Here is a 27,390-nt window from a genome sequence, read left to right as displayed (position 1 = left end):
GCACTTCATATAGTCTGAGTGAATTTGACCACCAAGGCGATTTTAAGCGTTTTGGAATGTGCCTGGTGCCATCTGCTCTGTAGTCTGTTTCTTAACAGCATCTTCGACCTCCACCATCAGGCCCTGCGGCCAGACAGCACACTATTACTGTGCTAGTTCCTCCTCCTTAATCTTTAATGGGATGTGATTAAGTGTGCATGAGGTGGGAAGTTTTACGATGTGCTCCTCATCATAACATTTTCTAATATACATGTGCAGAGATTTGCTGTAGCATATATCAAATACTGGTAGGTTTTAGTAAATAGCCACTCAAAAAAAATGAAAAACATATTTTTTATTACCTATGCTTTTCAGTACACCAACATCCTGAAATTGGCAGTTACATTAAAATCACTACATGTTTCAGAATCATTCAACATGCAGAAATAGCTAGTGTCATATGATTACAGTTATTTGAACATCTAAGCAGTGGAAAATCTCTGTTTCTATTTTTTTGGTTGAGTCTTGACAATGTGCTTGACCAGAATGGTGGCAAAATCTAAACAAAAAGCTGGAATGTAACAGCAAAGTGCTTGCTGGTCGGATCCTTTTTAAAATGCAGCATATGAAAAGAATCTGGTTCACAAAAATCTGTGACAAGAATTTGCAGATACATGTTTCAAAAAGATCCATTAAATATATGTACACATCGATTTCACAATAAGGCAATTCATACAAAACACTTCACACTGGAAAGCCACATTGGTCCATATTAGCAGCATGGTATATCCTACAATGTTTAATGTTATAGACACTGAGTAATCAAATAAGCAACCACCAAAGAAGCTGTCACTCACAGAAACTAGTTTGGGGGAACCATAGCAACGTTCAATATGTTAGAAATTAAGGCCCACTTCAAATTCTCTCTGAAGCTGACGGAAACGTCCTCTAATAACTGCCTATATTCTTTTGGCAAGGCCTCTGTGTTATAGAAAAAAGATGGGGTTTAAGCAAAAAAAAAACAAATCTTTTATGAGATATTTGACTGATTCAACTACTACACTATAGATCACATTATTGCAATACAAGGGATCAAGTCAAAGGTAATCATCATATTCCACTATTGTTTGTTTACTGAACACCATAAAATTAACACAAAGTTCAAGTGTTATTGCACAAATGCAACATCAACAGCAAAACCCACTGGTGAGAACTAGTTTGTAGAGTGCACACACACAATATCCAGCCTCATACAAGGAATTACAGCTCAAATGGAAGTGTGTGCCTTTTTCTCAATGCAGCATCAGTTAGCCTTCAGCATCAGTTATTGTAACTTGAGGTGTTGTTAACCACAAATTACAGAATGAGTTTCAGCACCTCATCATTTCATTGAAGCTGAAAGAACTCCGGGGTGCTAAACCCCATCCACCCACCCTGGAAGCCAAACGGTCACGGAAAACACCAGAACACGGTCACGGAAAACACCAGAACACTGTGTCACGGAAAACACCAGAACACTGTGTCACGGAAAACACCAGAACACTGTGTCCAGGAAGCTCCTGATGAGATCGACTCGGAGTGTGAGTGGGCACTAAGAGGTCGGTTTGCTGTAGCCGAACAGGCCCACGGGGAGGTACTTCACATGCGTGGGCCACTGGGCGGCCAGCTGGAAGAACTTCACGTCGTTCCACTCCAGGCCATCTACAGACACTGAGAGACAGAACACATCTGCTTAGAACGGTTCCTTATAAGTTGAGCAGCTTAAAGTCATTCCAGTCTCTCTGTTTCTAAGCCCTTCATAGTGAATATTATAAGTGAATGTTATACTTGCTGTATGCAACTTAACAATTTCACGTCTCAGTTGAGTATCATATTGTAGTCACATTGGCTGACACAGAGATAGGTGATGTTATGGGGATGTGTCTGTACCTCGCAGGCTGGTCTGCTGTTGTTTGGATGAGCATATAAGTCTGGTGATGCCTTCGATAACTTGGCTCCTGGACTCGATGTCTCTCTCCTTTGGCTTCTTCCCAAGAAATATGGTGGGGACTGCGGACATCAAGGACATTTGAACAGAAAGGACGACTGTGAACGTTCACAAAGATAATAGGCAGCAGCGTTTCATCATTTTCCACCATGCAAACATGAGGTATGCATGTGAAATAAAGTATTAACCAGTATTAACCAGTATGAACCGTGCGCTCGTTCACCTTTCTTGTTCTTCTCCTTGGTGACCACAGTCATGGCCATGGTGTTGGCCAGGTGCTGGAGCTCGGCCGAGGACGAGCTGGGCAGCCGGCTGACCTGCAGCGAGCGGAAGGCGCTCTTCAGGGTGTTCTTGGTGCCCGCCTCGCGTCGCTCGCCCTCCTTGCGCTTGTCTGGCGCCGTAGCGGCCCAGTAGTCCACCTGCAGGCCAATGGCGTCCATCCCGTGAGCCATGATCGGGCTCCTGTGAAATGGAGAGCAAACACAGCGACAGGAGTTTTTAAAACTATTTAAGTTTGACTTCGTACCATTCGCAATTAATGATCGAGTCCGCAATCCTGGCAGAAAGTTGTTGACATGTCACTCAGTTCAACCACACCCAATCAAATTACACCCCTCTCTTCTGTGCTCCTGAGGCAACATGTTGATTGGCTGGAATGGTTTATGGCTCAGTCCAATCCACTATGTTTGTTCCCCATTTCCAGAGCTAGAACTGTGACTGTGTATGCTCTCAGTCATATGTGATACAGTGGACTCCATGCATTCAGTGGGGTCGTTTCTTCCGTACCCCATAACAGCCAATCCGCTGAGAGAAGGAGAAGGGGGTGGGGTTACAGCATCCTTCAAAGGGGAGCCGGCTGATCCGTGTGCCGGGGGTGAGGTGGAGGGCACAGACAGACACACAGACAGGCTCTCCTCACAGTCTCCGCCTGAGGACACACACACATCAAATCTCCCATAAAACATCTCCCATGTTTTAAATCATCCATTCAATAGTTTAAGGCATTATAGCCAGTAGAGTATAATTAATTCATTTGGTAGATTGTTCAATATAGTATAAATATAAACACTGTACCTGTAAACACTGGACTCGGCTCAACAAGCCCAACCTTCACCATCTGTTTTGAAGATAAACCAGTTCATCTTAGGCGCTTTAACAAAGCTACTCAGTACATTTCCACTTCTAGTCCATCTCCCCAATTTGTATCTAATATATATTAAAACTCATTCAGAACAATTCAATTGTACTTACACCAACAAATGGCACAAACTTCTGGCAGGAATCCTCTTCATGTCTAAACATCCATAAAAAAAAATAACACATGAGAAGTATCCTCAGAGCAGAATGGGTCATTTTAATACTGCCGACACTAGGGTGGGTGGGGGGGGGTTGGTCCTTAATATGTACGTGACATGCATACAGTTCCTTCAGTGACGTGACGTGACGTGATGCAGGCGGCTTGACTCACGTGTTGGGCTTGCAGGTGAGCATGGCCTCAGCGATGGGGAGCTGGTGAGTGACGCAGGCACCACTGATGTACTGGCTGATCCTCCCCACCACATCCACACTCTCCACATCTGTACCATGCAGTCAGTGACACACACACACACACACACACACACACACACGGTTAAGCACGGATGCTTGAGTATGTTAGTTATCTTGACATGGGCATTGTACTGATTGTGATAAGAAAATGCTTCCTGACTTATCATAACAATATTCAAACAGCATGACAAACCGAAATGCAAAACCAACCCAGGGAAATGGGGGCATATAAGAAAAAACAAACTTCAAAAAGAGGACATGTAAAATGGCTGCACTACTGTTTACTGACATCATACTGTTAACAAGTATTAAAAAAATAAAAAAAAAATAATCACTCAATGCTTCTTTTTATTGCTTGTCAACCTCCAATATGCTTTGGAAATCAGGCATTTAAAAGGTCCACATGTGGCGTCCACACAGTGAGTAGGTGGTTGGGAGAGCGCACCTGTGTGAGGGGGCGCACCTGTGTGAGTAGGTGGTTGGGAGAGCGCACCTGTGTGAGTAGGTGGTTGGGAGAGCGCACCTGTGTGAGTAGGTGGTTGGGAGAGCGCACCTGTGTGAGGGGGCGCACCTGTGTGAGTAGGTGGTTGGGAGAGCGCACCTGTGTGAGTAGGTGGTTGGGAGAGCGCACCTGTGTGAGGGGGCGCACCTGTGTGAGTAGGTGGTTGGGAGAGCACACCTGTGTGAGTATGTAGGTGGTTGGGAGAGCGCACCTGTGTGAGGGGGCGCACCTGTGTGAGGGGACTCTGCGCGGCTGAACAGCTCCCGCCAGCCGGAGTCCTGGAAGGAGGAGCTGTAGCGATTATCCAGCGAGGCCAGGTGCTTGGCCACGGGGTGAGAGCCTGCATGTGGACGGACAAAAAGGAGGAACAATGATGGGTTTTACAGATGATACGCATGACAGCAGGCAGCTGGCCTGATAAACTGAAAAAAAGTACTAGAACAGTATCAGTGAAATACAATCAGCAATTTAACAATTATAGTCAACATAACATGTATCTCGCAATAAACACATGAGCAGGTAGACATTGTGTTGTGACAACTGGCTGGCATGTCAACATACCCAGAGGAACTACCAGGATCCTGATGTGACCAAGCCAGTCGGACGTTTTGCTGGCCAGCTCAGAGACAAAGAAGCGGAGGATGGCCCCCAGATAGCTCTGTCCACCAACTGCCACCACCTTCACTGGCTTGGGCGTGGTGGAGTTACAATTACAGCTGCAGACACAAGAGAGGAGAGTAGGTCAGAGAGCAGGGAGTTGCTTCCAGAACGTTTAGAACAGCCATGTTTAGAGAGGAACCCTCTGGAACTGTGGACACAGAAACAGTTCCCTTGATGCATTTCACTTAACTCAAGCAACTAAAACATTACGCAGTACATTACGCAAGAATCAAATAAATAATCGTCCACTAGTAAGTGGCAAGCTTGTGTGTGTGTGTGTGTGTGTGTGTCTCTTTAATCGATTGCACTCACAACTTCTGAATAAGTAACTAAAATAAGCAACTAAAACAGTACATTATGCAAGAGTCAAACAAATAATCGTCCACTAGTAAGTGGCAAGCATGTGTGTGTACGTGTGTGTGTGCGTGTGTGTGCGTGCTTAATCGGTTGCACTCACAACTTCTGAATACGGCTGAGCAGCGCGGAGAGGGCAGCCTGGATCTCAGATGTGGAGCAGGTGCTCACCACCGCCAGACTCTGGGCCTGCAGGGCCTCGGACACATACTGCAGACACAAGAAAGCAACAATGTCACCTCACAAAGTTTCAACAGCAGCCACACACACACACACACACACACACCTCACCTCACATCTTACTGCAGACAAGAAAGCAACCATGTCACCTCACAAAATCACAACAATAGCTACACACACACACACACACATTACTCACATCTTACTGCAGACACAACAAAGCAGCAATGTCACCTTGCAAAGTCACAACAGCAGCTACACACACACACACACACACACACACACACATAACTCACGTCACCCAGCCAAAACAAACAACCACTTTAGATGCTCAATCCGTGACAGTGGACAAATGGAGAAGTTCTGACCAACACTACTCAGTAAGTGGCAGAGCAACAGAAGAGGCTGCTGTTGTTAGGGAAGCAGGAGGCTCCACAGAGTGAATTCTAATCAGGTCTCTCTGCTGCCTCAGCATGCAGCAGAGTGAAGTAAAAGAATAACAGTGGACGTGGATGAGGGCAGAAGGAAAGGAAGGAAGGGGTGAGTCTCACCTGTCCCTGCCAGTCAGTGCCGTTGACCAGGATCAGGCTCTCTGGCAGGGCGCTGTCTGACAGCAGGATCTGATTCAGCTGGTCGTACACAATCTTCCTCGGCATCTTCAAATCACAGATTCACAACACAAAAATGGGTGGTTAACAGATCTCAGTACAGCTGAATACAACAATGACAACAATCACCACTAAGCAAGCACCAATTGTGAAATTCTAGGCTGACACCGATGTAAAATAACCAATTCAACCAATAACCAGCGAAGATACTGACATTTTTTTTTATATTATTAAAAAAACAGAATCATTTTCAAGTCTTTCAGCCCTTCACAGCATTGTCTCTAAATGTGCTCGTCTGCGTATAACACAATGTTAGCTAGTGCAGAATTGAGGCCACAAAACAGATAAACACCAACCACTGCCATCGCTAAATGTCACATTATTTGCCGGTAGGCCGATACCAGTCAACAAGGCAAATATCAGCCGACAACAATGTTGGGCCGATATATCTGAGCACCCCTAATCATTACACAGTGACAAGCTGAGGCCCTGGCCTTTTCTCTTAATGAATTGGCATGGGAGGTTGGAGATCTGCAGGCTAAGCCTACTGAAGCATAGCTAAAAGATGGTGCATAGCAAGTCAGAATCATGATGATAGCAGGCTGGAGCTGTCCCTCACCAACTTCAAACGGCCAGCCAATGTCACAGACAAGCAAACAGCAAAGGCCCCCCAGAGGCTTGACAGTGCATGCCAGTCCTGTCAGATCTCACCACACTTCCCTCCGAACTACAGGGAACTCCTAATGGCCAATGGCAATCATTAGAGACTCCAGAGAGACGTTCAAATACCCACATATAAAGCCGTCGTGGAGAAGCAAACATTAGTCATATATACTGAGTCATCCGAATCCACACTGGGACCTCGGGGAGTTACATAAGGGCGAATTGCTGCCCACTCTTGTTCACTGGCAACATAAAAGCACATCCACCACCACGCACCACCCACACCAAGCCTAATCCCATAGAGCTGGAGAGCGAGAGAGAGGGAGAGGGAGCTGAGGTTGAGGCTGAGGCAACACAGCCCCCGAGGCAGCCCTGATTCAGCAGCCTCGTCTCCCACCAGAGCACCAAAGACTCTGCAGAAGCGAAAAGTGATGAAATAGAAAGTAAAACTCACCGTAGGCTAAACTTCTGACTCAATTTCCCCAACAAGTCAAGTCCCCACCTCCTACAGCCAACTCAACTCCGAGATTTAAAAGCACCCGCCTCCTACGTTTCATTTCAGTTTATCTTGTGATTTCATAGTCTTTATTCTGCGACAGTAAGACATTTACAGTTTACATTATTGGAGATTTACATTTAAAGTATGGTGGTCAAACTGCTATACAAACTGCACCCCTGAAACTGCACTGTGCAGCGTAGAGCTCAAATACAGGGCTCCATATTATGGGGAGAGAGCCAAGGTTCACTAGGTTCACACGAGAAACGTGTACGTCTGTCTGCACCTGTGGTGTGAGGTTGAGGTCCGGCGACCTCTCGCTGTCAGAGCTGTTGGTGCGCTCACTCAGGGGCTTGGACAGCTGCCGCTCTCGCATGGGCGTCCCACGCCGCTGCCTGGGCGTGCGGTCCCCGTCCAGTCTGCAGGTCAGGAGGAGCACATAACACACATGAGGCTGAGCCAAACTGCATTCTGGGTATAAACAACACAGCTGTGTCCTTGCTTGTCTCTGTATTACTATGATCTGCCAAAGATAACAAGGGCACAAATGAGGCACTGTGTTTATGCGTGTGGGATGGAGCCCAAATCTGCTACATCTGTCAGCTCCAACACCAACATTATTAGCCATGGAAATAAGGGTCTGGGTATTCTGAGCCAGGCCGTGGTTTCACAGACCTAGGAGAAGATATGCTCTGATTCTTCAGAGGAGTCCGTGGCCTTTCAGCTACTGACAGGGTTATGCAGGGGGTGACATCAGCCAGAACCTCCAGCTCTGTAAGCTCCTATGAATGAAAAACAGAGACAGAGAAAAATAGAAAAAGGAGAGAAAGAAATAGGGAGATAGAGGGAAAGAGAAAGAAGGAAAGAGACCGATGCAACAGGAGGTACATTGTGAGTAAAATAAAACTAAATAAAAGCTGGTCTGCCGTAAGATTCTGAAGATTTGGTTTGCCTCACCAGTGCATCTGACTCGGAGTTATCGTCCAGGTGTCCGCTGCTGGACCGCTTCAATCTATAATCCATCTGAGAAAAAAGGGTGAGAAGAACATCAAGCTACATCCATAATTTTAAAGCAGAAAAGTATCCACATGTTCAGAGAGCCTGGAAAAGTGTCAGTGAGAGATTACAGTCTGGAGATGCAAAAGAATATGCAGATTCACAATCTTTGTCAAATTGATTTTTTAAGAAGATCTGTTATCTGTGTCTCTGTAAACTTGAAAGAGGCTGATTAGGAAGCGAGTGAATCTCTGTCCTAGAGCTGGCCCACTCACTGTGCTCAGGGTGTCCCTGCCATGGCTGCATCTGCTGTTCAGGCTGCCAAACTCCGTCTGAGAGCTGGACTGGGACAAGCCCTCAAAGAACGGTCTGCAGACGAGAGCAGGGAAAAGATTCATGGATAATTCACCTTCACAAACAGGATTGTGTTATAGAAGTAAGGAAGGAAGAAACAAACAAATAAATAAACAAACAGACAGACAAACAAAGACAAACACACAAACAAAGAGGGAGAGAGAGAACATTCATACATGTGAATCTACTGCATGTATGTGTACAGTATGAGGGGGTGTATGTACAGTATGTGTGAGACCTGAGCTTTGGCTTGGGTGTACTGATGATGCTGTCTGTATCATCCATCTCTGGGCCGCTATCGCTGGGGTTGTACATCTCCAGGCTGTCGTAAAGGTCGTCCAGGTCCTCCTCCACATCCTGGATCTGCTCCTGAGACACGTGGTCCAGGCCAAAGCCCACCTGAGCCAAAAGGAATACAAGAAGGTCACCTCTCACACGTACAGCCATCATTCATGATACAACACAATTAGTCGATCCAGGGACGTCAGCCTCATTTTATCAAATGTGCTTGTCATTTCATTTTAAGAAGAGATTCGTCATTTCGGGTTAAGGCTGCAGTTGGCAAGTCTGACCGATTGAGGGGACTTAGCCAAAATTTTGAATGTTTACAACTCTCATGCCCCTCCCCCACTACCACCGAGCACCCTCTAATTGAGTTTATGCTCGTCAGTGCGCACCAGACTGCACCAGACTGTGATAGACAGTCAGATCTCACACAGCCCTGCTCTGATTGGACCAGAGGAACCGGGAGCTGTGGATTTTTCCTAAAACCGGCTGATTTATGTTGTTCTGTCAGAGCATAGTGTCGGTTTCAGTGAATATCATGCCAACTGCAACTTTAAATAAGAGATTCGGTAACGATCATCTTCCCTAAAGGTGGGAAAGAGGAGCTCAAGGCAGGGGGAGAGAAAAGAGGAAAAATGGGGGGAGGGAGAGAGAGAAAGAGGGATTAAAACAGTATTTTTAGGGCTTGATTATTTACCTCATCAAACACCTTGAACCTTTTCAGCAAGGACACAAACTTTTGCTTGATGTTAGGCTGCTGAGAAACAAAACAAGTTATAAGCAGACCGAAAACAAGACCATCAATGCCCATAGGATGCTGTCCTAAAATCCCAGCACAGGACAGGGATGTCAACTCAAGCCAGAACATCAAAACAGCATTTAAAAAAAATGCAGCTATCAACAAGAACATGACGCATCCTTATGGTTACAATTACTGACAGGCCTGTTCACTTAATAATTGTCAGAGACATGAACACTCTCAGGCCACAAGGGTCAGTGGGAGGGAGACAGGGAGGGGGTGTGGGGTGAAGTCGTGCCTACAGGCTATTGTGATGTGTCTGGCACAGAGGGTAGTGGACAGAGCATGTCAACTTCCCAATCTGCTCGCATTTGTTTTGCTTAGACTTCGCTGCCACGGGCAAACTGCTGTGGTGAATGAGGAAGCAGCATGATTATCTTGTGACTTTCTTTGAAAGCGAACAGCCTAAAGGGAAACTGTGGAACAATACCTGATCCAAATGCTGCCACTTTCAGAGCAGTGAGACTTCAGAAATGTTATGAGAAGTACAGGACTGGCCATCATACTGTGTATACGGAAAGTATTCACAGCGCTTCACTTTCTCCACATTTTGTAATGTTTCAGACTCATCTTAAAATGGATTCAATTATTTATTCTTTCTCATCACTCTACACACACAATACTCAAACACCCCACAAAAAAGCAAGTGTTTGGAGTGTTTTGTAAATGTATAAGAAATTAAAAGACTGAAAGCCTTGTGGCATGGTTTTCACTCTGACATACACCATCAACTGTGAGACCTTATATAAAGAGATGTGTGCCTCTCCTAATAATGTCCAGTGAATTCATTTAGGCACAGGTGGACTCCAATCAAGCTCTAGAAGCATCTCAAGGACCATTGATAGAAGTAGGATGCACCAGAGCTCAATGGCAAGTGTCATAACAAAAGGTGTGAATACTTATGTAAATAGATTATTTACAAAACACTCCAAACACTTGCTTTTTGTGGGGTGTTGGAGTATTGTGTGTAGACTGATGAGAAAAAAATTAATAATTGAATCAATTCTAAGATGAGTCTGAAACATAACAAAATGTGGAAAAAGTGAAGCGCTGTGAATACTTTCTGCTTTCCATATGCACTGTAAGTTTATCCAGCTAAGTAGCTAAAGGTAACTGAACCCTCCCTTTTTTATACATATATATATATATATATATAGGGGAGAATGACAGGAAGCGAGCGGGAGAGAGTCGGGGTGGGATCCGGAAATGACCACGGGGCGGGAATCGAACCCGGGTCGCCAACGTACGGTGCAGGTGGCCCAGCCAGTCACGCCACGGCTGGGACCAACCCTCCTTGATCTTAAAAAGAGTTAATGACGGAGTCTGTGTGCTGAATAGTGCTTCAGTGGGATGATAGCCAGGAGACTGCAGATATGGCCCAGCAACGTCTGGCCTGCTACTACTACCGGTCACTATCATACATGCCCCACCTACACCATCATGTGAGGCTTAAAGACAAGAAAGTACCAAGTTTAAGTTAATCTATTCGTTCATTAGCCATCTATTATCCATCATCTACTGGATCATGCTGTGGTGTGGCCATGTCCTTACATTTGCTCGCGTGATTGATGCAGCTGTGGTCAGTTTGTGTCTTGGCTTTTTCTTCCTCACCTCATCCTCATCATCAAAAGGGTACTGCCATGAAAGACAAGACACATAAAAAAAATTAAAAAAACAACCGACAAATTAGTCAGCCATTCTAACGTGACACACACACTCAAATTCCTACGCAGCCCAGCGACATGCTAAAAGCGGAGTTTGTGCCACTCATGCCCACACACACACGCGCACACACACACACTGCCTCTCGTCTGTGCTGTTGTCCGAACCTGGAGCGGGTCATCGCTGCCTTCCTGTTCAGATGAGTCACTCTCCTCCTCCTCCTCAGAGTAGTCAATGTCTGGGGAGCGGTCTGTTGTCAGCACAGAGGTGGACAGAACAAACATAACAACAGCTATATCAATCTCAGGGATCATAAACACGAGTTGATGCTCAATGGATTAAATAAGGTCATTTTTGATGCCATGTTCATATTATTGCATTCAGGGACTTCTGAATGTGGCCTACATCATGATATTGTACATGTGGAAATAAAAGAACGTACTATAATTGAATCCTTCATTCCAATTCACGGAAATGGCATACACTATATTTACTACTGCAGATTGGGATGGCCTAGACTAGGCTAGCTTTGGCCTTTCTTAGCCTACCTGATAGCTTGGTTTTGGGACCCTCGTGATCGATAGGTTGACTGGACAGGGAGTACACCCGGATCTCAGCCACGGGCAGAGCGGTGTCCTTCACCGTGGTGTGCAGGCCCAGAACGCGAGCCCCCTCAGAGGGATGCTGCATCACCTGAACAGGAAGTGAGGCAGGTAAGAGTAACATGTCTCAACTTCCTGTCAACACCTAAACAAAGTGGCCTCCACTGACTGGGCAGGTGTCAGTGGAACTGGGTGCTCTCACCATCTTACCTCTGCCATGTTGATGAGGCCCAGAGCGAGGGTCTTATAGCCCAGAATGGTGCGGTTCTTGTACCTTTTGCGCCGCTGCAGCATTATCTGGAGTCTATTGGCATCTCTCTTGAGGAAGTGAGGATACTGAGCAAGAAAAGAGGAGAGGATATAGCAAACAGCTTAAAGGTATAGTCCACAATGCTGGTGAAAGATTGCTAATATTTGAACTCGACAGCCAATCAAATTACATCCTTTCCTTCCGTTCTCTTAAAACAATGTCTTGATGGGCTGGAATTGTTATGGCACGGCTTGAGGCACTGTACTATGCTTACATTCAAAAGCAGGTGCCGTTTTACACAGACTAAACTCATTTAAAGTCTGAGCTATGCTCTCAACAGTTTAAAAGAGAATATTAGAGATATCTTACCTGTAAGGAGAAAGTCAACTGCAGATCAGTCTCAGTCAAACCAGCTGAGGACAAAAGGATTTCATTGGAGCGCAGAATTCGTTTTGAACCCTGAAAAGATACAGTGGTTATTGAAAGCAGGATAATAAGTTACTGTAAAGCACAACTGAATAGCCTATGGAGATGAAGTCCTTATATTAACAGATAACTGCTTTGCACAGAATCAGGGCTCACATTACTGGGACAAGTGACTTCTGTACAATTCACCTGGTTCTTGGGATCTCAAATAAATGTATAAATAAAAAAAATGATTAACCTGAAGTTTTACGGCAATGACAACTGATGTGAGATCACGATCCAGCTCTTTCAACATCACAAGCTTCTTCAAAGTGATGCTGAAGATCCTGGGGGAGAGAAATTGAGAAGAGGAGGAGGAGGAGGAGAGAGAGAGAGAGAGAGAGAGAGAGAGAGAGAGAGAGAGAGAGAGAGAGAGGCAGAGAGAGATGTTCCATTACTTAACAGCTCACACCTCAGGCAAGAGTAAACAGTGCAGTGCCAGACTGGACTGACACTGACAAAAAAAGAAGAAATATATCTGTAGGAATCATCCAATTTAGCTAAAGGTGTCTTATTGTGTATGAGTGGTTTCAATTAGTTTTCCTTACTAAAACAACTGTAGTGACTCGAGAAGAAGAAGAATCTAAATGTGTAACACTACAAAATTCATCTTAAAAAGCATATTTAAGATGGCATCATAAATCAGCCGTCACACATAACTCAGAAGGCTGTCAGGGCCCTGCTCTGAAGTAAAACAGGAAATGTCACCCTGGACTTCAGGGACAATGTGTCAGGGGGGAATTGTTGGTGTTGCAGCCAACGGAGTCCCATTAAGGATATTAGATAAGGACATAAATCTTCAGCCAGAAGAAAAAAGAGAGAAGTTGTAAGATCTGAGCTGTGAATGTCATGGCATGTGCCTGGCTGAAGATGGAGAATCTATCTACACAGAAAGACAAATGTGATATAAGGGACATGTAAGAGAAAGTAAAAACAAACACTTAAATTGTTCAACTTAATCATGTGTGTCAGTGCCGAAATGTGCGAACACAACCCTAATCCCAGCCAAATCAGTTCATTTTGTGAATCTACACAGATACCCTTCAGCTCCCACTCTGCCTCTCTCAGCAGACAGATCAATAGGTCTCCATTGCTTCTAATCATATTTATTGTCCAATTTTACAGAAAATTGCATCACGATAATCCTAAACAGATTCAAATTGGATCTCAAAGTTTGCTGTCCTTAAACCATCTAATCATATTTATTGTAAAATTTTATAGAACATTACATTAAGATAATCCTAAACAGATTCAAATTGCATCTCAAATTTTGCTGTCCTTAAGCCACCTTCTATAAAACCAGCTTCACATGTCTTGGTGTGAGAGAGCTTATATCCAAAAACACCGTCATCATGGCGTGAGGGAGAGCCTTTGACAAAGTAACATGCTTTGACAATTTTGTGAAACTCACTACACTCAAAGACTGTTTGGCATGAAGTTTAACCTACAGTATGATGAAAAACAGCACTCCCTCATGATGTTCCATCCCACCAGCTCCTCCGTAACCCTCGATGGCCTGCGCAATCACAAGATCTAAACACTGATGACTGAATTCTATTGGAGTGCAAAGAGTGAAAAAGAGTTCCACCTCCTCCGTTCCTAAAAGAACTGGGTGACTTATTCAGAGATTCAGAGATTGTACGACAGCATTCCTACAAGAGTGGAAACTACTTTAAAGGCAAAGGGTAGGTCCAGAATGACTAGATATTCTGTTTATGTGCTTCCAATATTGTAGCCACCCCTCTACATGCATCAAATAAGTGAAGGTAATCCTAACCCCACTGCATGTAGCACAAGGGTGGCTGGATCGGACACCTGCAGAACGGAGAGTGGCCCTGGCTTTCAAAGCCAGTCCCCGAGGCAGCTAAGAGTAAGTCGATTTGATCAGACTCTGACAACCTGAGGCCAAATTCACTTATGTGTCCATTTTTCCCTATTATGAGGTAATACTAGTAGGAAGATGATGTCTAGAAGGAGATCACAGACCAGCTGGTAATAAGATTAGGACATATGCAAGCAATTGTGACTTGATGTAATGTTCGCAGTTACATAAGCTTCTTGATTAAATTTACTCACAGCATAGAGCATAGAATATGACAATGTTAGACCACTCCAACATGAATTCCCTACACTTTGCACTGTCGACTGTTTTTATTCCCCAGATTTATTCTGACCTCCTCCACATGAACACCTCCAACATAGTCAGTCATAGAGGTAGGGAGCTCTCACACATCTCCTCTCAGCCAAGTCCTTGTATTTTCAAATCTCGGACATGTCACTGCCAGTGCCTCCTTTCCACCTCTGTTCCCATGCCTCACCTTGTCCCCTTCCCATCCGTCAACCTCTCTCACGATGAAGACCCTGGATGACATAGGCTACGTTCTACATTCTGCTCAAGAGTTTACCCAGCTAAAGGGGACTCCCCACACACTCTCTCCCTTCAGAAGGGGGTAGTAACAGATAATAGCCCATTCATTATAAACAAAATTGAAAACAGAAACAATTTTCATTTTGTTAGGGTGACAAGCTACCCTTGAACTGGCACACAAAACAATCTAATAACTAATCTAATCCCAACCAATACCCACACATTTGCAGTATTTCACATACATTCACAAGTTCTATGTATCTTTAACACAGTTATCCTAGATGGTGTTTAATGAGGGTGTATCTGGTCAAAAGCATCCCTTTCAGAGCACCATCAGCCATCATAATTATACATAAACTGCAATCATATAAACAATATAGCCTCCATAATAGCCTCCTATGATCGTAACTGTAAATGGACGATGCATATAATTGTATCCCCCTCACCTCTCACAACTGTACTCGATGGGTGATTATTAGGTGATTTCTGACACACCTTGACCAAAGGTGTCGTTTGTAGAGGAACTACTTCTACATCGTTGCAAACTATTTTAGCTTAAAGCACAAAACCAGTCTACGATCAGCCTTCGTCGCTAATTGGTTTTAGAAATGCGGACAGTTTCAAGCAATGGAAAGAATTTGAAAACAGGCTACAGCGTGATGTGGATTAGCTTCCATGCTGTTGCAGTGTAACATTGTTGACATACCGCAACCCAACGATCAGCGGAATCTGGGCTTTCACGGCACGTTTATTTGCGCCTACTTGGCGTTTGAAATCTTACCTGGGTACACAATTAGGAGATGACCGGTCAACTTCCCAGGTGGCATATAGGTTCATCTGCACCGGCCGAGTAGAAGACATTGTGACAGGCTTGAACGGTTGCAGGTGCGGTCCTGGAGCCGCTCCACTCCGCGGGAGCCCTCCTTTCTCCGTCATTACGAGGATTTTTCCGTGGAGACGAGGTGACTATTTAGATGCTCCCTTAACCATTCAAACAGCCCTAAGGAGTGAAGGCAATAGAGATCACGTCTCATAGGTTACTCGATTGATTCCTCCATACGTAACCACCAGCATTTCCCCACCGCTGCCAACAGCCGCTGTTCGTCACTGCTTCGTAGCTGGTGCGCGCGTGTCCTCTCTCAATACTTGCATTCCGCAGACAGCGCAGCAGCTGGGCTTTTCCACCGACCTGACAAGTTGAACGTTTCTCACAGCAGGAAGCGGAAATTTGCTCTTGAACTCCCCAAGATAGTTACGCCTCTTATTACGGATGCACAACATAGGCCTATTGGTTTGTGCAGTGATAGCCAACTGCGCTCTCGCTCTCACACACGCACTAACACTTGTGGGGGTGTATAAAACTGGCCGTCAATCAATTATCTATCTATCTAACTTTACTCGGCTTCTATTCAGAGTTGGCAACGTCATTAAATAGCATTTTTGTTTGTAGTTAAGCTAATTGATCTACCCATCTCCAAAATAAACCAAACAGGTTCATTCTGATACCTGAACCCTTGCTCATCATTCCCATCACATCAGTGCCTACCCGCATCCATAATCATAACACTTTAAGTAGCCACCCACGCTGCGGATTTCATTATAGCCTATGGTAGCCTATACGCAGGGCCGTAATGGAAGTAGAGCCACTAGCCTACCTAACACGTAAACCGACTCTGCCAGTATTATAATCATTAATTGGTGCCTGTTGTTATGTAGCGCGTGCTTATTGTTAAACGAATAAATCAGTAATTTATGAAACAATGTCTTAGTTACAAGCACTTTAGAAAGTGTTTTTCATTACCGCATTTTCTCTTGTTTATTCCCCTGTCTTTCACTGACCTATACTCGTCAGTTGAGAATCTGGGATCTTGTGATTGTTTCAAACAAAATGTAGAGCTGTGGAAATCTATGAAACAGAAGCTGAACAGTAAAATGTTATTTATAGATCTGTGCATATGTGTGTGCGCGTGCGCTCATACACACGCGCACGTGATAGATAAGTTCTGCAAGAAAAGTGTTTTTATTTATTCAAATTATTTATTTCATGAGTGGCGGTTTGACTATCCTCTGTCAGCTGTGGGACAGACACCTTCCTACGCAGCAATAATGTCGGGGGCATTCAAATGACACCAATGGTTTATCGTTGCCTAACGTTTGAAATATCAGACAACGATGCCGAGCAACTGGTTTTAGTCACAAACGTAGCACACTTGCTAAATAGGCCTACCTGTAATCGGTATGGTATGGTGGTGTACTGAGAACATCAGGTGACCGACTGTTGCATTCCTATCTCACCACTGCCGCCTATTGAGAAGTTTTGTGAAACAGTGGTCAATTTTGGTATGTTGTCGTAAGAGGGACGGCTTCGACTTCTCAGCAGATAAATAGGCAGAGCTTCAGTAAAGTCATGACCTATAACCTATACGGCAGTTCAAGAGGCGCTTGTCCTAACCCAGTTTCACATTTGCTCGTACAGACAGTTTTTGTGTTACTGTTTTATGTCATACTATTAGTTTTTTACTAATTTTACATTACTGTTTACCATGTTGTTAGTCGCTTTGGCTAAAAAGCGTCAGCCAAATGTAATGTAATGTATTAGCAGCCATGAATTCCATAATGGTGAGACTGAATGTATAAATACAAAGTCTTCCATTCTCTCTGCTTATGGGGCAGACAGCTAGCGGATCGTTAGGAAAGATTAGATGAATGTGATCATTTATGTTTGATGTTTGGGCCTTTGTTGGGCCTGAAATCGCTTATACAACCTTGCATACAACAAACACACTGTTTCATAAATTAATAGTGATGCAGTACCATAGGCAATATGTAGGTAGGCTAATATGATGCCATATGCAGTATCCCAATTATGACAGTTAACAGAAAATATTTTCTGTTAACTGTCATAATTGGTGTGTGTATATATATATATATATATGTGTGTGTGTGTGTGTACATATATGTGTGTTATAATGCTGCATATACTGCAAGGAACAACATCCAGTTGTAGCCATTAGGTGGGAGTGTTGTTCTCAAAATGTAATGAGCATGGGCAACAAAATATGTACGTGAACAGTTAATGGCAGCTTCAGGTTTCCACTGAGGTAATGATTTAGCGTAACTGTACATGGTTTATTTGTTTATTTATTGTTATATTAAGACGCAACCCAATTTACTGTGCGTTTTCGCCAATAAATAGGCATGGGTGACTGTGCCGTGCAAAAAATGCACAGCCAGCTTTTTTAAGGTAGTCTGTCCTAACGTATGGGGGGGATCTGTGGGACAGCTTCAGGACGATCAGTCGGATTCACCAATTCCCAAGGTGCGCTTTGTTTCAAGGAATCATATTTACAGTATTTAAGGTAGGATCACAGTCATTTGAAAACGTTTTCCCGTTTCATTTGTAAGCTACCAACAACTTACACTATAGGTATAGTCTTGTTGGGATATAGCAGTCAGGTTAATTTGGAGGCTGCACTTTTGTGGTTAGGTCTGGTCTGTTTCTTTACTTCGGTCTTAAATTTCTTATTCAACTGTATCATCCTCTTTGGTCCTGCGTGTTTCACTGGGCAGTCTAGGTAGTAGGGATGGAGCCTGTGTTTGCTGCGGGAGTGGCTTTGCGCTTGCGAAGCGACAGGGACCGTTCGGAGGGTCTGGGCCAGAATGACAAAGCTCACAAGTTCCTGGGACAGGACTTTGAGATCCTGAGAGCTCAGTGCCTTCAAAGTAAACGACTGTTTGAGGATGACTACTTCCCCGCAAAACACTCCTCACTTGGTTTCAAGGAGCTTGGACCGAGCTCAGCGAAAGCACAGGGGGTCCGGTGGCTAAGACCCACGGTGAGAGACTAATGCTGTTTGGTGACTGACCCCGGAGAGATCCGGTCCTCCTTTTCCCATTGCACTTTTTTAAATCTTATAGTCTTATACCTGAGCTGGAATTTAGTTTCCAGTAGTCTATGATTGATTACTAATGTACAAATACTGAAAACTAGGGAAAATGACAATACGCACTATGTCCATGATGAGGATGAAGTTAGGGATCAAGAAGTTAGGGTAAACAATCAGTCATTAACTCAGGGTGTTGAGAGTCAGCAGGGATGATTCAGTCACTCCTATGCTTGTCTGACCCATAGGTCTTCTCTGTGCACTTCAGGAGTTCTGCTCTGACCCCCACTTTATCGTAGATGGTGCTACTCGCACAGACATCTGCCAGGGAGCTCTGGGTACGTTCAAATCCTCAGTAGGGAAATCAGTGCCAAATGTGAATGCAAAGGGTTCGAATGACAAAGTACTGTTTGTAGATGTATGGCTCTGCAGGGAATACGTGGCCTTATTATTTCTTTCATAGTAGCCTTTGATGCATGTCCCTGACAGGTGACTGCTGGTTGCTGGCAGCCATTGCATGCCTTACCCTGAATGAGCCCTTGTTGCATCGGGTGGTGCCCCATGGACAGAGCTTCCACCATGACTATGCAGGAATATTTCACTTCCAGGTACTGTACTTTATCCTCTCCATTGTCTCTTACTGATACATAGATGTCTGTCTCATCCAATAACAACCACGTGTCATTATCTCCCAAACAGCCCTACTCTTATTGCAGTATCTGACTCCATTAAATCAAACCATAAGACCCTTGCACAGTCCCCCATGTTTAGACCATAACTTATAGTTTGACAGGTGTGGTATGAAATTCAAAGTGGCGTAAGGATTTCCATTTCTCCTTCGATCTGCCTGATCTTAGCTCGGTGACTGGCTTCCACAGTCCTTTAATCCCATCCCCCTCCCCATTGCTCAGTTACCATTCTTGCATATAAGCCAGCTTGCTTACTGCTATATTTAAAGGCTTTATTTATAGGTGAATGGTGACTCTATACACTGTGTTCTCCTCTCTCTGCCCCAACAGAACTTTAGGGCAGGGCCGCACAACCAGCACCCGTCTGCAAAATTCCAGTCATATCCACAGTTCCAGCGGCACTGTGTGTTACAGTTGCACACCCGGCTGGACAGAGAGAGAGAGAGAGAGAGAGAGAGAGAGAGAGAGAGGGATAAACATGAACACTAGCCTGCAGTAGACAGCAAATTCCCTGCAGACCGACAGCAATTCATTTTAGTCAGCAGGTGGAATAACACATAAGCTGCAGGGATTGCCCACGAGCATTGTAGTATTCTAGATGTAATCAGTTTTTGTTTGTCATGCTGTTTAAAATTTATACTCACTTTCTATAATATCACATAGTGCATTACTTCACTGTTCGGCACATACAAAACAATAGATAATGAAGAATAGATATCATTTTTTCGCTTTGGACAAAAGTGTCTGCTAAATATCATAACCATAACCATTACATTACATGTGTGTTAGTGAATGAAATTTGGTCTTACAGTTTTTTTCTGAATGCTTAAACACAACTGTGATTCTTATAGCACAATTTCTAAAACTATTAATACTTATAGCAAAACCACTCACTGAGTTCGCAAAACTAAAAGCACAAACATTGCTTTGCACTCAGTTTGCAATTTTGTAACACACACTTTGCACAACTGTAGGCACAATTTACTGCACAGCACTCTTTTTGCGAAACTGTAAACACAACTCACTGCTTTACACTCAATTTCCAAATGATCAACACACTCCTGGCAAATTTATACACATGTATGGCTATTATTTATACTATTTTGCCAACTCTCTGGCACACTTTCTCATGTGAAAACTGTTTTAGATAATTAGTTCATTTTGCTATCAGCCTAAGCACTATAAATAAGCCACAGGTAATGTACAATGGGTACAATGGAGGGAGCAGGAAAAGTGAGAAGAGAAAGAAATAGCCCTTTTACAGACAAAAAAAACTGTCTACATGTGGGGATATTGTCATGTCAGGCCTGGATACGTCATTCCAGAATATATTTTTCCCGGTGCCTTGGACTAAGACATTGCATGTGATAGACGAAATTTTGAGAGACGACCCGATGTAGACTGATTTGTTTTGTCTCAGTAAAATTGCTATTTTGTGTTTTGACTTGGAAAAACACACTTGTGTTTGTTTTGATGTTTGTAAATAAACACCAATACTTGAAGTTTGGATCCCTGTATGTTTACAGAACTATGACCATCAGTATGACCTCAAACAGTGTGTAGTTGGCACATTGTGTGCTTATTATTGTGATGGCTTGTGTTTACTTGTTTAATACGAAAACATCATTTTTACGAAGGTGTGAAAAGAGGCAAGGTGTGTTAGCTTTTGCAAGGGAACTACAATGTTTTGCTGATTGGGTGAAAGGTTTTCCTATTTGTGTGTAGAGTTTTGCAAAAAAAAGCCATAGTTACACAAAATGTGCTTAAGCAATCAGAAAAAACTGTAATAACATTACTACCCTGCACTTTAGCTCAGTTTAAGCTGGACTGAGTGCACTGAGGAGGAAGAACCAATAATAACTCACAGCAGCAGCATGTCCAGCTCCTGGTGCAGTAAAAGTCTTGGCATCCGTTTAGAAACCGCATATCTGTGTCACTCTCCCATGTGAAGTTGGCTCATTTCCCCCATATCTGCATTGCTGGGAACATTGCAGCTTGACAGATGAACCTTATTATTTGAACCTGAAGATTGTTGAGTTTAAACCAAACAACAGATGGTTTAGTGTGCTCCTTTGCACAACAGATTATTCATATACACAATAATTATTGATAATCATAGTAATTGACAATATACTGTGTGTTAATGTTTACTTGAAGTGAAGGAGGATTTATTTGTCACTCCTGGTGTTGCTGGTGTACAGCTGTGCCACCTGGTGGTCAGGTCAGGTGAGGTCATGACTGACTCAGCGAGTTACCCTCTCTGTTTGGCCCACTGCAGATCTGGCAGTTCGGAGAGTGGGTGGATGTGGTGGTGGATGACCGGCTGCCGGTGAGGGATGGAAAGCTGCTGTTCGTCCACTCAGCTGAGGGAGCAGAATTCTGGAGTGCACTGCTGGAGAAAGCCTATGCAAAGTATGGCAAGAGAAAGGCGACAATTTAGGAGTTTCTTGTATGAGCCTTTCATCCTAATAGAGAGACAGCTGTTTATTTCTCAGCTTTGAGACAACATTATGCTCCTCTGCATAGCAACACTTCCACCTTGTGTGACAGGCTGAATGGCTGTTACGAAGCACTCTCTGGTGGCAGCACCTCTGAGGGCTTCGAAGACTTCACCGGTGGGGTGACGGAGATGTACGAGCTAAAGAAGGCCCCCCCGAACCTCTACAGCATCATCCAGAAAGCGGTGGACAGAGGCTCCCTGCTCGGCTGTTCCATCGACGTAAGCAAGCTCTCGACTCTCCAGCAGCTCTGCCTGAACCAGAGAAAATGTCCGATGTCCGTCTAATGTCTGTCTCTCTGCCTGTGCTCACAGATCACTGGCTTCTTTGACATGGAAGCAGTCACCTTCAAGAAGCTGGTGAAGGGCCACGCCTACTCTGTCACAGGGGTGGAGGAGGTGAGTGAGAACTCTACCCCACTCACCTCCAGAGTAGCGGTGTTAAAATGACAAGAATGCTGCGTCTATGAGAACGAGCCCTTAGAGGAGGGTGTTTCCTGTTTAGGTGGAGTTGAAGGGGAGCCTGACCAAACTGATACGCATCCGCAACCCCTGGGGAGAGGTGGAGTGGACAGGAGCCTGGAGTGACGAGTAAGAAAGAGGGATGAGATGGAGGGAGGATGAGAGATAAAGAAAGAGTTGTGGAATGGACAAGCTGTGTATGGCGAGTACGCCATGGATTTTAAGTCAAGTCAAGTCAGTTTTATTTAGTATAGCGCATTTAACATGCACAAAGTGCAACCCAAAGCGATGACTTTTAAGACTGGTTGCAGTCAGTGTCAGTACATTAGCTGTGGTTCTTTTCAGATCACGGGAGTGGAACAGTGTTGATCCATCTGTCCGGTCCAGACTACATCACCGTAGTGAAGATGGAGAATTCTGGTGGGTCTCAGTCATGTTGTTGAATGTGGGTCAGTTATCGTTTTGGGGGTTTTCTCATTGGCCACCCTTCTCCCCTAAGCTCAGATGAGCTCACGCACATCCATCTCCACACACAGGATGTCCTTTAGTGACTTTATGCGGGAGTTCAGTCGCCTGGAGATCTGTAATCTGACACCAGATGCCCTGCAGGTGAGTCAGCTGAAGAAGTGGAACACGGTGCTCTACCCGGGGGAGTGGAGAAGGGGCAGCACCGCTGGCGGATGTAGAAATTACCCAGGTACACAACTCCCCTAGCCCTGCACAACTACATCTTTTACAACATTTATTTGTGTCAGTTTGTTTGATGGTCACTTATAGAGAGGAATTGAATTGACATACTGTGTATGTAAAGGTATTCAGACGACTAGTGACAAGTTATGAACATTAATGATTGATGTATGGGTTGCATGCATTGTGTTCCTGTTCCAAAGCAACATTCTGGATCAATCCTCAGTACAAAATAGCCCTCACGCAGCCAGACACAGACAGCCAGTCAGATTGCAGCTTTCTGGTGGCCCTGATGCAGAAGGATCGTCGTCGGTTACGTCAGGAGGGCAAGGACATGGAGACCATTGGATTTGCTATATATGAGGAACGTGGGTCTCTGCAGCGGGCAACACATACAGTAGAATTTACACTTAACCCAACTTAAAGGCAGAATCCATAATTAAATTCAGTAGGAACGTTATTGATATTATTAACACATCATCCTACTTAACAAAATGTTTTGACTATCACTGAAGTCTACTTGTTCATTGTGACAAAATCATATTTATTGACCCCTTTTTCTTTATCTAACAGGTTCCTGAAGAGGTATGTCAGTGCCTTCTCTGCATTATCAGCTAATTTTCAGACATCTCACAGTATTGACTCATATGAACAGGACAATGTTGTTGTTTCACACACACTCTTTGACCCTCCTGTGTTTTCTCTCCGCTGGGTCGGTCAGTGTAAAGGTCAGGCGGGGATGCACCTGCGTCGGGACTTCTTCCTGAAGCAGGCGTCCAAAGCGCGCTCGGAGCTCTTCATCAACCTGCGCGAGGTCAGCTCCCGCTTCTGCCTCCCAGAGGGGGAGTACATCATCGTCCCGTCCACCTTCGAACCCCAGAAGGAGGGAGACTTTGTGCTGAGGGTGTTCTCGGAGAAACCGGCCGACTCCCAGTATGTGAGGGAACCTAAAGTGGTTTTACTGCTGGGGATCAAATGGGAAGGTTAAAAATGAAACATGAAACATTTTGCTCATACTGTGATAAAATACAGGTCCAGGTCACCCTTGTCGCCCTGGAGGGTGAACAAAAAGATAAGGACAACACTGGGTTTTGATGGCTAGGAAAAGGAAACTGATTGATGTTGTGTTTCTGTTTGACTAGAGAGCTAGACGATGAGCTGACAGCAGATCTGCCTGAGGAGGTGAGAGACAGAAAGACTGACCAACAGCTAACTTAACGTTACACACACACACACAATCACACACACACACACACACACACAACCCATTTCTACTTAATTCAGTTACCCCTGTCTAGTGCCTCTTCGACTGGCCATTTTTATCAAGACCATTTAAGACTACAATTCAACGTTCAGTGTTTCAACATGCTAAATTATTCATGCTGAAATTTTTCGAATTGAAAGTTAAGTTATGATACCCTGGCCAGAAGGTGTTGTAGCCCTTTTTATAATGTGTGTTCCTCACTGTAGGAGCGGCTTGATGAGAGTCAGATTGATGAAGGCTTCAAAAACCTCTTCAAACAGCTGGCTGGACAGGTAAGACCATGGAAGATGCCAGGGGCGAGGGAGTGAGTGGTGTCATTTTCTGATCCTGCTTATGCCTGTGTATCACGACTATGCTTTTGTCAACAGGAAATGGTGATCACTATATCGAAGTTGCAAATGATCTTGAACAGGGTTGTAAGCAAACGTAAGTGTTCTCCTCAGGAAGCACATTGCATCGTGTACACTACCCTTTGATTGTTTTGTTTTGTACCTAAAACCTTACTGAACATTTGAATTGTTAATATGCAGATAAAGACCTGAAAACAGATGGCTTTGGAAAGGAGGCGTGTCGATGTATGATAGCTCTAATGGACGTATGTGGTCTTCTCTTTCGTTTAAATTCATGCACATGCACCTCATACACTTGTGTTCATCTTTCATGGACTTGCTTACATCTGGATTTATGTCTTATTGTGTTCCTCTCTGACAGACTAATGGCAGTGGAAAGCTAGGCCTGGCAGACTTCCATGTGCTCTGGGAGAAAGTTAAGAAATACCTTGTGCGTAGGATCAACCCCCTAAAAAAGATAATAGTAATACAATTCCATATTTATCATTATTTTGAGTTTGTTTTATTCAACTGAATGGAACTTTCCATTTCTTCCACTACCCCCAAATCCTCAGACTATATTTAGGAAGTTTGACTTGGACAAGTCTGGCACCATGAGCTCCTATGAGATGCGTCTGGCACTGGAATCTGCAGGTACAGCATACCAATGAGGATACTGGGAGACAGTACTGTCAATGCTCATTAATGAGATCTACTCAACTGTTGTTTCTTCTCTCCCCTGACCAACAGGTTTCAAGTTGAATAACCACCTCTTCCAGCTGATCATTCTGCGCTACGCCAAGCCAGACCTTAATGTGGATTTTGATAACTTTGTCACTTGCCTGATTCGTTTGGAGTCTATGTTCAGTGAGTACTAGTCACCCATTGATCAACTGGACACATCTACAACACCTAGTGTTCTTTAGTTTTACATGTGTAACCTCACACCAGAACGCTTAAGTTATGGTCAACAAAGTTACTTTTAATTTCTCATTTGCTTTAACTGGAATCAAACCTTTTTGATTATGAAAACCTGGTACCCTTACACCTACTCACTGGTGAGGTATTAATCTGAAATCTGACAAACTGAAAATGAGGGGCAACCAAACCAAGCAATTATCAATTTACATGAAACCCAAATCATGACCGTATTAACACAAAATCAAATAAGCCCCTTTCTTAGTTCACCTTTAGGCTATAGTTCCGTATTCACTAGGTCTTAACAATTCCCTTCAACAGGCATTTAGATTTAGTAAACCCCCTTCAATTACACATCATAACATCAACAGCACATAACACATTGTAATACACTTGTAAGCACCACAACACGTGATTCAGTATCACAAAAGTCCCTCCCAATAAGTTCAATGCTTTGGCATGACTCAATTCCCGCTGTCAACGACTGTTGTCACTTATAGTTAAATGTTCGCTCAGTGTCAGACAGGATGGTCACTTAAAAGTGTTCCACAAGAAAAGTATTAGCCAGTTCACGGGGTGAACGTCTATTCGTGCCAGTAACTGGAGTGGAGAGTCTCATGTGGCAGGGAATACTCACAGACCACACCGTTGGGGCCGCGGGAGTGAGAGAGGGGAGGGGAGGGGAGAGAGTGAGCTTGACGAACAAGCGCTGGCTTCTCTTGCAAGCTGACGTGATGAAACGTCCCACGTTAATCTAGAAAGACGACGAAACTAACACTTTGTTCTCTAAACTAATTTAACTTCACAATAGGATAACTAGTGAGGCAATTCCACCTCACACTACGACGTCATACACTTTCCGAACGGCAACAACGCAAAGTTGATTGAAGTGTAGACTTGTTCTTCTCCGTGACACAACCGTTCCAGGTATCCTTCGTCCAAGAACCGAACACAATGACACTACTTTGAACTGAACTTAAAGATACTTTACTTAATACTTAACTTAATGCAACTCGATAGAGTACCTTCACTTTTGTCTAACGTGTGTAGTCCACTTGAGGCTGCCATCTTCTCTCTCACTCGTCAAGGCTCCTTCTCCAAGTCCCTCCTCTCCATACTCCCCATTGACGGCACAACAACCTTTACAGCCACTGATTGGTTTACTGTCAATCCACGTCCTAGGCTGCTATTGAATATAGTTCTTCACAGGGGAGGGTTGACACGTCAAGACAGCGGTGTACAGAATAATTATCCATAGTCTGAGGCACCCTTACACATGGAAGTAGGCAAGTCATTTTAAGGCCTGATAAGGAAATGCAAGAATGTTTGCTTTGTCACTCTTTGCCTCTCCAGAGACCTTCAAAACAATGGACACCGATGCTGATGGAGTGGTATCCTTCAACTTCTCCCAGGTTTGTTGTTGCGGGCCTTCTTTATGGCAGACTTCTTTTTACAATGCTCTCACCAAAGAATGTATTTGGAACGGGAGTGACTGAGGTGCAGTTTTGTTTTCCAAGGCTACAATTTGAACACTTCTGAACCATTTGTATTCATCTGGTGTCATATTATATATGGAATATTATATCAAGTCAAGTTTTTTTTCCCTGATTGAATTAATCTGCTGTCATATCAGAGGAAGTGGAATGATGTAATTGTCCTCAAGGCTTTTTAGACTTTCAGACTATCAGAGATTTACTTTCAAAGGCTTAATGAACAGCTTGTCTTTCCTGTCTCTTCTCTTCCAGTGGATCTCTCTCACCATGTTTGCCTAAAGGGACATGTGCTGCTCTCGGAACTGGCCAATGCTAAAGGAACATGTGCTGGTCTCGGAACTGGCCAATGCAAGCATCTACATTTCCACTGACCGTTACCTTTGAGCTGTCTGGGACAAATCAAAACAAC

The 27,390-nt window shown here is 44.1% G+C and overlaps 2 protein-coding genes across 6 annotated transcripts; one reads left to right on the top strand and one right to left on the bottom strand.

The window, feature by feature from the left end:
• Positions 1–315: 315 nt before the first annotated feature.
• pacs1a (phosphofurin acidic cluster sorting protein 1a) lies at positions 316–17,102 on the bottom strand. 4 transcript variants are annotated; one of them, XM_048234557.1, is made up of 25 exons: positions 16,986–17,102; positions 15,540–15,758; positions 12,590–12,677; positions 12,295–12,384; positions 11,886–12,011; positions 11,622–11,766; positions 11,241–11,323; positions 10,963–11,046; positions 9,310–9,369; positions 8,566–8,726; positions 8,249–8,342; positions 7,935–8,000; positions 7,653–7,759; positions 7,264–7,396; positions 5,762–5,866; positions 5,134–5,240; positions 4,578–4,732; positions 4,228–4,356; positions 3,435–3,543; positions 3,218–3,260; positions 3,041–3,083; positions 2,753–2,894; positions 2,190–2,428; positions 1,909–2,028; positions 316–1,689 (listed from the first exon to the last, which is right to left on the bottom strand). In XM_048234557.1, the coding sequence occupies exons 2-25, from the start codon at positions 15,692–15,694 to the stop codon at positions 1,571–1,573; spliced, it is 2,703 nt and encodes a 900-aa protein (XP_048090514.1). In that variant the 5' UTR covers positions 15,695–15,758; positions 16,986–17,102; the 3' UTR covers positions 316–1,570. The 4 variants fall into 4 exon arrangements, with proteins under 4 accessions (XP_048090514.1, XP_048090508.1, XP_048090535.1 ...); XM_048234551.1 differs by lacking the exon at positions 16,986–17,102 and having other exon boundaries at positions 15,540–16,098; XM_048234578.1 differs by lacking the exon at positions 16,986–17,102 and having other exon boundaries at positions 4,246–4,356; positions 15,540–16,097.
• Positions 17,103–17,835: 733 nt separating this feature from the next.
• On the top strand, positions 17,836–27,344 carry si:dkeyp-50d11.2 (calpain-1 catalytic subunit). Of its 2 annotated transcripts, none has more exons than XM_048234591.1 (22): positions 17,836–18,117; positions 18,329–18,594; positions 18,911–18,980; positions 19,132–19,250; positions 21,610–21,743; positions 21,882–22,050; positions 22,144–22,227; positions 22,334–22,419; positions 22,636–22,710; positions 22,827–22,987; positions 23,181–23,341; positions 23,551–23,562; positions 23,699–23,910; positions 24,120–24,159; positions 24,448–24,513; positions 24,610–24,667; positions 24,772–24,836; positions 24,953–25,021; positions 25,146–25,224; positions 25,321–25,437; positions 26,842–26,900; positions 27,234–27,344. In XM_048234591.1, the coding sequence occupies exons 2-22, from the start codon at positions 18,343–18,345 to the stop codon at positions 27,258–27,260; spliced, it is 2,115 nt and encodes a 704-aa protein (XP_048090548.1). In that variant the 5' UTR covers positions 17,836–18,117; positions 18,329–18,342; the 3' UTR covers positions 27,261–27,344. The 2 variants fall into 2 exon arrangements, with proteins under 2 accessions (XP_048090548.1, XP_048090557.1); XM_048234600.1 differs by having other exon boundaries at positions 17,965–18,077; positions 18,334–18,594.
• Positions 27,345–27,390: the final 46 nt, after the last annotated feature.

Source organism: Alosa alosa, chromosome 2 (genome assembly GCF_017589495.1).
Source record: "Alosa alosa isolate M-15738 ecotype Scorff River chromosome 2, AALO_Geno_1.1, whole genome shotgun sequence".
NCBI lineage: Eukaryota > Metazoa > Chordata > Actinopteri > Clupeiformes > Clupeidae > Alosa > Alosa alosa.
The sequence above is the reverse complement of the archived record's forward strand: the minus strand, read 5'-3'. Positions and strand labels throughout refer to the sequence as shown.